This window comes from Pristiophorus japonicus, unplaced genomic scaffold, assembly GCF_044704955.1.
Source record: "Pristiophorus japonicus isolate sPriJap1 unplaced genomic scaffold, sPriJap1.hap1 HAP1_SCAFFOLD_130, whole genome shotgun sequence".
In the NCBI taxonomy this organism is placed as follows: Eukaryota; Metazoa; Chordata; class Chondrichthyes; family Pristiophoridae; genus Pristiophorus; species Pristiophorus japonicus.
This window is the reverse complement of record NW_027250967.1, coordinates 1,869,893-1,880,566: the sequence shown is the minus strand read 5'-3', so window position 1 is coordinate 1,880,566 and position 10,674 is coordinate 1,869,893. Positions and strand designations below refer to the sequence as shown.

The following is a 10,674-nucleotide window of genomic DNA, read 5'->3' as shown; positions in this document are numbered from 1 at the left end:
ATCCCGGCCTGCCATTCTTACAATCCCCCTCCCCCTCCCCCTCCCCCGATGCCCCGCCCAGGATCACACTCCATCTCCCTCCCCCCCATGCCGCGGCCAAATCCCTTCACCCTCCCCTTTCCCCCTTTTGCCTATTTTGGGTCTGCGAATTTTTGGACTTCAGACTCATTTCCAAACACACTACGAACGCATACATTACAATAATTTTGTTCTGATGGTCCCTAATACATGTAGAGGTATCGCATCGCCTTGGCTGCTTTCGTTCTGACATCTTGCTCGTGATCTGACAGCAAGGCAATAATCTGCTCACAAATCTGAGCTGCAGACTGTGATGTGTAATAATGTGGTGGGGCATTGTACATGAGGAAAGCGAGGAATGTCAATGCGTTCCCTCTGACTGCAGGAAGCACATTCCTTAGGAAGGCGGCACAGCTCCTTATGTACAAGGGGATCTGGTTGTCCAAGTCTTTGGCAATGTGCCTGGAGATGTTGCTTAAATAGTTCTCATAATCCAGGGTGGTCCCCTCCGAGGAAAGTTCTTGGAACATCTTGGATATGTTTGCTGACTCCATTACTGGAGCGTAGGAATTCAGCACGGATTTGCAGACGTTGGTGACTTCAATGCTCTCAGCGTTGAGATGTAGCAGCAAGCGGATCAAGGTGGACTTGATGTGCTCCATATATGGAGGGTTCATTTCCACACTCCCAAATCTTATTAGCTTGCCAAGAACGTTAAACGCCGCAGCTCTCATTGTCTCATGCTGATGTTCCAAGTAAGGCTGAACTGCCAGTGCCACATCACCAAGAATGGGATTTGTATAATCCTCCTGGAGCTGACCCAGAACTTTGCACATGCTCGACATTGCCTCAACTGCAATGAGATTCTCGGGTTTGGACTTCTGGTCAATCACAGATAACATTGTGGACAACAGTTTGGTGCAGTATGTGTCTATCCGTTGAGAAGCTCCAATTGCAGCATTTCCCAAACCTTGTACAGCGAGCCATTGGACAATTGGGGACTCATCAAGCAAACATCGAAACAAACTCTCCAGAAGGGTATCCATCAGCAACAAGTCCCACACCACGGAATGATTTAAAAGCTCCCCAAAGAAGGCAGCTATTGTGATCCTCTGACTCTCTCCTATGTTGACAAGGCAAGGAGTGAGTTGCTCCACAATGCTGATCAGATGCGGGGCAGCACACGCGGCCAATGTGCTTGCCAGCAGCGTAACCCCCTCATGGTGCTTTCTTGGGCTCACGAAGAGATGCCAACCTCCCATTTCTCTCATGATGCGATCATCTCCCTTTCCCTGTGACAGGACAGCTCGAAGAATCTCAGCTGAGTAATGGCAAGCGTCGGCATAATTCAGTCTTAGAGCAGGGCCGAAGGTGTTCCCAGCCTTTGGAATTGTCAGAAAGTTGGTCGGAAAGCGAACCGAGACACTGAAGCTGAGATGAATCAGAAGGGTGCTGACTAACTGGGGGTAGAGAATGTTTATCACGTGCCCTGAGTCAGGCTCACATACCACATGACGAAGAGCACAGAGGACAGCTAAAGACTGCTGTGTTGCTGAATCTTTTGTATCTGTGACATGGCAATATCTGCCGTCATCATACAATGATTTGATGTTGTTCAGTAAGAATTTGGCCGGTCGTAATGCATTACATGTCAGGAGGGATCGCCATATGTCACAAATATATCCATCAAATGGAATGGAGTAATGAGGAGAGCGGACAAAACTGCTGGCAGATGGTGTGAGGCCAGAATGGAGATTGAATGCGTCACTGCATTTCTCACCCGCGGCTCAGTAATTGAATGCAAGTGACGGCTCAATACTTTGATTGTTCCCCAAACGTCTGCAAGGGTGGCTCCACGTGTTGTAATGAGGACATTTGTCACAATAGAAGCTGTGCAGGAAATGTTCCGGTGCTTGTCTGTCAGCCCTTTAAAGACTGTGAAGAGTAGAGTGTTCAACTGCTCATGGGCTATGCACTTGGTTAAAACGTTACTGACAGCAGTGCAGGTTTGAAAGAGGGCCTGACTGGTAAATTGCTTCAATCCGCCTTTGATGGCTTTCAGATGCTCCACTTCCTTATCTTGATGACCCACTGGAAAGCCTTCAAGGTGTAACTGGATATACAGCAATCCATACAAGCTTTTAATGGCTGCCTCCCTTACAACATGCGATGGATCTGCACATTGAAGCCCCACACATCCAATAATCCTCACCAAGTTAAGGGATGGCACCTTATTGCTAACTTGCAGTTTCTCCAGGTAAAATGTCACCAGCTGTAAAGTGCTCTCCATTGCCTTTTCTCGCTCATGGTCCCGTGCGGATTGGATCTCAGTCTCCATGGTTTTAAATACAGAATGAAGCCCATCAGGAGACAGATCCAAAAGTAAGCATTGCTTCAGGAGACCCTGCACAGAGGCCATTGTGTCGGTGTGAAGCTTCTGTCTCTCTGCCATGTCCATGTTTGTACTTTGGTCGGCAGTGCTGCTCTCCCAATCTGGCAAACTGAAGACACGATTCAAACAGATGCGAATCAGCTTAGTCTCACTGCTCAGTGAAGGCTGCAGTTTGATGAGGGCTGCACAGGCGTCCATGGCAGACTTTCGAACCCAAGTGCTCAATATCTCCTTTGGTTCGGCAGTGATCAGCTCCTGCATGCAACTCAGCAATTCTGCCTTTCTGCTCAGAGTGTAGGGTGGGTGTTCTTCGCTGGGTTGGAAAGCTTTGGCCAACAGTGTCACAGTGTTTGTCAAACTTAATTTCAGTGTCAAGTCCTTCACCTTGGATTTCAGTCCAAACATCTTGGTGTTGAAAAGAGCCAACACATTGTGCAGAATGTCGGTCTCGATTCTGGGCAGAATGTGGTCCCGAGGACAACGTGACATAATCTGCCCATAGCATAAAATGAGCGTGCTTTTAACTTTCATTATGTGATTGTCAACCTGGTGAAAGGGACTTGATATGCACAAACGATTGAACTCCATGAAAACCTTCAGTGTGGTGAGCGTGGTATCTAAGTGTGTTACAGCACAATCACCAATTCCAGCGGCTACCCTGTCTCTCTCGAAATCTTCATTGTGCTCAACACTCTGAAGCATCTGATGAAGACTTTTACTGATGATGTCTTTGTCTTGGGTCAGTCGGAGCACTCTCCCTAAACACTTGTACAGAAAAGCCCTCTCTGTTGGATACAGGCGATAGGTGTGAATGCAGTGTGTCATTTCTGCAATGAGCTGGGTGATCCACACCTTATCCGCGTTTGCCTCCAGAGTCTGGGACACAACCCCCAACAGTTTCTCTTCCCAGTCATTCTGGAGATTGGGCTTCTCTGAATTCTTCTCCAGAAAGTTACATAACATTGGGAATTCCTTGTCCCATACTCTCACTGTTGCTGGGTGGATGTCCATTGCCAGGAGATATAGTAAGCCCAGAGCAGGAACACCTCTGCCTTTTCCATGGCACAGAGAAGAAGACACAATCAATAGCCGCATTAGCAGTGTACGAGGCTCAGGAAGATTTGGATAGTCCTCGTAATTAAGAACAAATTGTGTATTGCTGGCCATCAGTCTCTTTATTCCAACGCAATATGAGGAACCACAGACTATTGTAAAGGCTTCAGTGTACTTTACTGTGATCACAAACTCCAGCAGGTAGGACCAGAGGACATCGCCAATCGGTAAAGTTCCCACCATCAATTTCAGCAATCCTTCGCACTGTCTCCTTAAATCCTTATCCGTAACCACGGCCGCCATTACGCTGCAGAACTCCTCTTCGCTTTCAGTACTCTCCTCGTTCTCCTCGGTGGGGAGAGCACACTGCTGGATGATAAATTCCACCAGCTGCTTTCCTCCCTCTCGCTCCAAGTAATTGTGACAGGCCATGGTGTATATTACCTGGGCAAGGATTCCTTTCACTCTGTTACTCCCAGTTAAAAGTGATCGTCGCACACAATTCAGAATATGATCCTTCTGACTCTCCATGTTTGAAGGGACAGTATCGAGAAGGTACTTCAGCACGGCCAGTGCCCCGAGTTGAATTTGCTCATTGTCAATTGCCAGTTGCATCCGAAGGATCTCTAGTATCTGGCTTGCAAATGCCGGAGCTAGAACTCTGAAGCAGCAAAGGATTTCATTTAGCTGCTTCTCAGAAAAGGTGTTTTGGGGTTGTTCCATCACAACACAGATCTGCTCATGGAAAGTGATCAGCAGTATCTGCATTTGTGTCACGGGTATTTCACTGTTCCTCTCGGTGGCAGTGCGCAGGACACTGCACAGACACCGAGTGACAGAAACATGGGGAAAGGTTTCCTGGTACACCAAGAGAAGGGTTGGAATTAAGCTGGGGAGCTCCTTGTCCAGTTTGTCATTGGGTAGTAGCTGGATTATCTGGGCGACTGTTTCAAGTATTGCTCTGCTCACCTTGGGCTCTTTCATGGGCAGCCAGGAATTCAAAAGCAGATCGTAAGCCGCAGAAATATCATGAAAGAACATCTTCTTCTCAAGTTTAGGTTTTCTGGTCCCCTCTGGGTTTGACAGGTACATTTGAATGCTCTCACTAAAAAGCCCCAATGAAACACAGAGAGTCCACTTCATTTCCCCATCAGTTACTCCATGCAATGTGGGGAGCATGTTTCTCAAGACAGGCTTGAGCCGAGGTACCAAGCAATGCACGTTTGCTCTACACAGCCTTGCCAGTGTCAGCACCATATAGAAATATGCTTGGGTCCATGGTTGGCACCCCGACTCGATGTGCTTGAAAATTTCAATGGGAAACCTGGCACCCAGACTAACCAGGAGGCAACTTGCCGCTTCCTGATGGTCAACATGCTCTGATCTGATCATGTTCATCAAAGCCAAGTTGCTCAGTTTTTTAGCCAGCCGTGTGTGTAAGTGTCCAAGGTTATCCTTTATTACCAATGTCATCGCCGTTAGTAAGGCCCAACGTGGGGCCGGCTGCAACTTGTTTTTGGTCAGATACTTATGGCAGTACGTAAGGACGTATTTATGATTGATCCTTCCCAGTTCTTGCAGTGACTCAGTTAATCTCATTGGAACAAAGTCATCTTCATCAGAAAACAGACTGATAATCATGGCCATCGAACACTTTATTCTGTTTGTCACCATTTTGCTGGAATTCAATCACTTCTCTTGTTTCACACAATGTGTCCTCGTGATAAACAGACTTGTAACAACACAGAGCTCTCTGCTTTTACTCACCGATTATCACCAGTATTGCTGCTGTTATGTTGTCGATTTGATATTTCGACCTTTATTTGTCTCGACCCGAACACGGGCTCTTTCTCTCCTATGAATGGAACTTCTCACACACAGAGATGTCCGTCCTATGCAGACCTTTCTTTGTAGATTCCTAATTCGATGGTCTTGAATTAATTTAATGCTTTAAAGCTTTTGGTTGATTGCTTTGAAAAAAATTCTTTGAAAAACTCTCTCCCTCCTTCTCCTCCTGGTCAAACACAAAGTTTAACTGCTGGATAACCAAGCAGCCGACAGCTTTATGTGGAAAAGGCACCGTGTCATTATTTCCTGCTTTTGTGAAGTCACGAATTTCATTGTGACGTCTTGTGACTCGAGCTGTCACATGACCAGCCAGGTGATGACCTCACTGGTGAGGGTGAGCTCACAATTGATTGAGTCGTGTATCTATGGGTTGATTGTTAAACTGCTTTTACAATGATTGTTCAGAAAGCTAATGATCAATAATACGGATTGAAGTGTAGAATGTATCAATGTGTGTTGCTGACAGGGTGCACGGACACTCCATGCCTCAGATTCCCATTATGAGCTCCCAACGGGTGAAGCTTAACACTGGGAGTCTGAGCCTGTAATATCTCCCTTACACAGCACCATTGCCGGGGTTCAGCTCCAAGCATTAACAATGGGCTATATGGATTGCAGTCAGGTGTATCAGTTATACCATGGTTTCAATTCTTTCTCCGAGCGACTATTGGCCACGCTGCCCACCTGCAGCATCAGAAATGGTTGTGACCCCATCAGAATGGACCAATAGTGTAAGGGTGAGCCCCAGGGCACGCACAGCAATGTTTGCTCATCTCTGGCCTCATTTCTGCAACTGTGCTTGAGGTAGATTCATAAGAACATAAGAACATAAGAAATAGGAGCAGGAATCGGCCATAAGTCCTCTCAAGCCTGCTCTGCCATTTAATCCGATCATGGCTGATCCGATCATGGACTCAAGCTCACTTTCCTGCCCACTCCCCATAACTCTTTAGTCCCTTATCGGTTCAGAGACTGTCTATCTTTGTCTTAAATTTATTCAATGACTCAGCTTCCACAGCTCTCTGAGGCACCGAATTCCACAGATTTACAAACCTCAGAGAAAATAAATTCCTCCTCATCTCAGTTTTAAATGGGCGGCTCCTTATTCTAAGATTATGCCCCCTAGATCTTGTCTCTCTCATCAGTGGAAACATCATCTCTGCATCTACCTTGTCAAGCCCCCTCATAATCTTATATGTTTCGATAAGATCACCTCTTATTCTTCTGAATTCCAATGAATAGAGGCCCAACCAACTCAACTTTTCCCCATAAGACAAGCCCCTCATCTCCGGAAGCAACTTTTTCTGAACTGCCTCCAAAGCAAGTATATCCTTTCTTAAAAATGGAAACCAAAACAGCATGCAGTATTCCAGGTGTGGCCTCACCAAAACCCTGTTAAACTGTCGCAAAACTTCACTGCTTTTATACACCATCCCCTTTGCAATAAAGGCCAAGATTCCATTGGCCTTCCTGATCACTTGCTTTACCTGCGTACAAACCTTTTGTGTTTCTTGCACAAGTACCCCCAGGTCCCGCTGTACTGCAGCAATTTGAAATTTTTCTCTATTTAAATAATAACTTGCTCTTTGATTTTTTTTTCTGCCAAAGTGCATAACTTCACACTTTCCAACATTATACTCCATCTGCCAAATTTTTGCCCACGCACTTAGCCTAACTATGTCATTTTGCAGGCTTTTTGTGTCCTCCTCACACATTGCTTTTTTCCCCATCTTTTTATCGTCAGCAAACTTGGCTATGTTACACTCAATACCTTCTTCCAAGTCATTAATATAGATTGTAAATAGTTGGGGTCCCAGCACTGATCCCTGCGGCACTCCCCTAGTTACTGATTGCCAACCCGAGAATGAACCATTTATCCCGACTCTCTGCTTTCTGTTAGTTAGCCAATCCTCTATCCATGCATATATATTACTCCCAAACCCCTGAACTTTTGTCTTGTGCAGTTAAATTTTATGTGGCACCTTGTCAAATGCCTTCTGCAAGTCCAAATACACCAAATGGACTCCAACATTTTCCCAACCACAGATGTTTGGCTAACTGGTCTATAATTTCCTGCTTTTTGTCTACCTCGCTTTTTAAATAGGGTCATTACATTTGCACTTCTCCAATCAGCTGGGACCTCCCCAGAATCCTGGGCATGTTGGTAAATTACAACCAATGCATCATCTATCCCTGCCTTTACTTCTCTTAAGACGCACTCGATCCACTTCGAGTGTGCATCGACTACGATCAGGAACATTTTCTCCATGAACGGGCCCGCATAGTCTACGTGATTGCGTGACCATGGCCTGGTGGGCCAAGGCCATGGGCTGAGTAGAGCCTCCCTGGGGGCATTGCCCAGTTGGGCACACATCGTGAACTTGCGAACCCAGTGTTCCAGGTCTGAGTCAATCCCCGGCCACCATACATGTGACCGGGCAATGGCTTTCATTAACACGACGCCAGGCTGCTCGCTGTGGAGTTCCCTGATGAATGCTTCCCTTACTTTCTGGGGCATGACAACCCAGCTGCCCCATAACAGGCAGTCGGCTTGAATGGAGAGCTCATCCATCCGTCTCTGAAACAGCCTGACTTCCTCGGGGCACGCCCTGTGTGCGGGCGCCCAATTCCCAGTCAGGACACATTTCTTTATCATGGATAGGAGGAGGTCCCTGTTGGTCCAGAGTTTGATCTGTCAGGCTGTGATGGGGGTGCCCGCAGTGTCAAAAGCCTCAACGGCTATGACCATCTCGGTGCTCTGGTCCATGGTGGTGGCCAGTGGGAGCCTGCTGAATGCGTCTGCGCAATTTTCGGTGCCTGGCCGGTGCCGTATGGTGTAGTCATATGCAGCGATCGCTGTATGCGAGCTGACGCGTTAGCGTTGACAACCTTGGTGTCAGACAACAGGGATGTTAACGGCTTGTGATCCGTCTCTAGCTCGAACTGTCTGCCGAAAAGGCACAGGTATATCTTTTTCACACCGTACACACACGCGAGTGCCTCCTCCTCGATCGTGCCGTATCCATGCTCTGCCTGGGAGAGCGACCTGGAGGCGTAAGCCACCGGTTGGAGTCGGCCGTCATCGTTACCTTGATGCAATACACACCCAACTCCGTAGGATGATACATCGCATGTTAAAACCAGTTTTTTACAGAGCTCATGCAAAGTCAACAGTTTGTTGGAACACAACAGGTTCCTCGCCTTATTGAAAGCCCGTTCTTGACAATCCCTCCAAAACCATTCACAACCTTTATGGAGGAGCATGTGTAATGGCTCCAAAAATGAGTTTAAGTTCAGCAGAAAGTTCCCAAAATAGTTCAAAAGTCCCAGGAATGATCGCAACTCCGACGTGTTGCCAGGACTGGGCGTCCGGCGAATCGCCTCAGTTTTTGATTCAGTGGGCCGGATCCCGTCTGCGGCAACTCTCCTGCCCAGGAACTCGACCTCTGGGGCAAAAACACACGCTTGGCCTTTTTCAGCTGCAAACCTATCCGATCCAATCGGCATAGCACCTCCTCCAGGTTGCGGAGGTGTTCCTCGGTGTCACGACCCATTATAAGGATGTCGTCTTGGAATACGACCGTTCCAGGGATGGACTTGAGCAAGCTTTCCATGTTTCGCTGAAAGATAGCCGCTGCCGAACGAATGCCAAACGCGCACCTGTTGTAGACAAATAATCCTTTGTGCGTCGTGATGATGGTCAGAAGCTTGGAATTTTCCGCCAGTTCCTCAGTCATGTCGGCCGAAGTGAGGTCCAGCTTCGTGAACAGCTTTCCACCTGCCAGTGTGGCAAAGAGGTCCTCCGATCTCGGAAGCAGGTATTGCTCTTGCAGCGACACTCGGTTGATGGTGGCTTTGTAGGCGCCACAAATCCTAACTGAGTCATCTGCTTTGAGGACGGAAACGATGGGACTTGCCCAGTCGCTAAATCCAATGTCCGAAATTATGCCCTCTCTGAGCAGCCTGTCCAGTTCACTTTCAATTTTGGCTCTGGCTTTGTGGAGCACTGGTCTGGCGTCCGGAGTGATGCGTATCACTACTTTAGTGTCCTTGAACGTACCGACACCGGGTTAAAACAGTGACGCGAATTTTTGCAAGACCTGCGAGCATGAACTTCGCTCCACGGATGAAATGGCGTGCACATCCCCCCATTTCTAATACATCTCAGCTAGTCAACTCCTTACCAAAAGTGCGGGGCCATTTTCCGGAACAATCCAGAGTGGCAGCCGGTTCTGTAATCCATTATGCGTTACCATCAATTTTGCGCTGCCTAGCACTGAGATGATCTCTTTGGTGTTCGTACGTAGCTGCGTCTCAATGCGTTCCAGTTTCAGCCTGCGAGCTCTGTGTGACCATAGTCTCTTAAACTGTTGGGCGCTCATGAGAGACTGGCTAGCTCCCGTATCCAGCTCCATGTGCACCAGGATGCTATTCAGTAAGATTTTTATCTTCATGGGTGGCGTTTTTGTGTATGAGCTGTGGACGTCAGCCACATGAACTCTTTGAACTTCCGCATCCATGGTTGTTCCCAGGCCTCATCCTGCATTGCAGACCCCTCGTCTGGTTCCTCTGTCTCGCAGACTAGCCTCGCTACTGCCTTTTTGCACATCCTGGCCAAGTGTCCACTGACATTACAAATCCTACAGGTATAAAGCTGGAACCTGCAGCTTTTGGCAGTGTGTTATTGCTGTTAACAAAAGGACTATTCCCAGGCATTCCTCTCTGATGGCCCGTTTAGCTGTTTCTAATCACTCTGAATGGTCCCATCACGGGATGCATTGTTCCTCGTGATGACATGAATTGCCGGTCCCCTTTCCATTGTCCCCGTTGTGGGCCCACCCTGGAGCTTGTTGCTGCCTGGGCAGTGTTGAATTTGCCTTGCCTGTCTGCCTGGGCATTGTCGAATTGCCCTTGCCTGCCTGCGGTTCTGTGTTCTGGGTTCTGTATCACTTTACAACATTAACTTCCTGGTTCATCGCAACGTTAAAACCAAGGCTGCATGTGTAAATTAGCTTGGTCTCCTCTTCCCCTGCCATAAAGGTCTGAGCTATCAACGCTGCCCCTTCTAAAGTCAGGTCCTTGGTCTTTATAAGCTTCCTGAATATCTTCCCCCTGCAGGCATCGGAGAACTTACAGAGACTGGCCAAACGCCGCAGTTCCGCCACCAAGTCCGAGACGTTTTGACCCTCCAGACGCCGGTGAGAGTAGATCCGGTGCCAGGCCATGTGTCCACTACTTGCCGGCTTGAGATGCTCACTGATCAGCTGGCTGAGCTTTTCGAAAGACTTGTCCACTGGCTTTTGGGGTGTGAGCAGGTCTTTTATCAGCGCATACGTCTGTGCACCACAGCTGGTCAGTACATG

General features: G+C 47.8%; 1 protein-coding gene across 1 annotated transcript; it reads right to left on the bottom strand.

Annotated features, from left to right (window-relative positions):
• Window positions 1-221: 221 nt before the first annotated feature.
• On the bottom strand, window positions 222-9,831 carry LOC139242284 (maestro heat-like repeat-containing protein family member 1). Its single transcript, XM_070870310.1, has 4 exons — window positions 9,615-9,831; window positions 8,972-9,089; window positions 1,799-5,141; window positions 222-1,478 (listed from the first exon to the last, which is right to left on the bottom strand). Exons 1-4 carry the CDS (start codon window positions 9,829-9,831, stop codon window positions 222-224), a joined length of 4,935 nt encoding a protein of 1,644 aa, XP_070726411.1.
• Window positions 9,832-10,674: the final 843 nt, after the last annotated feature.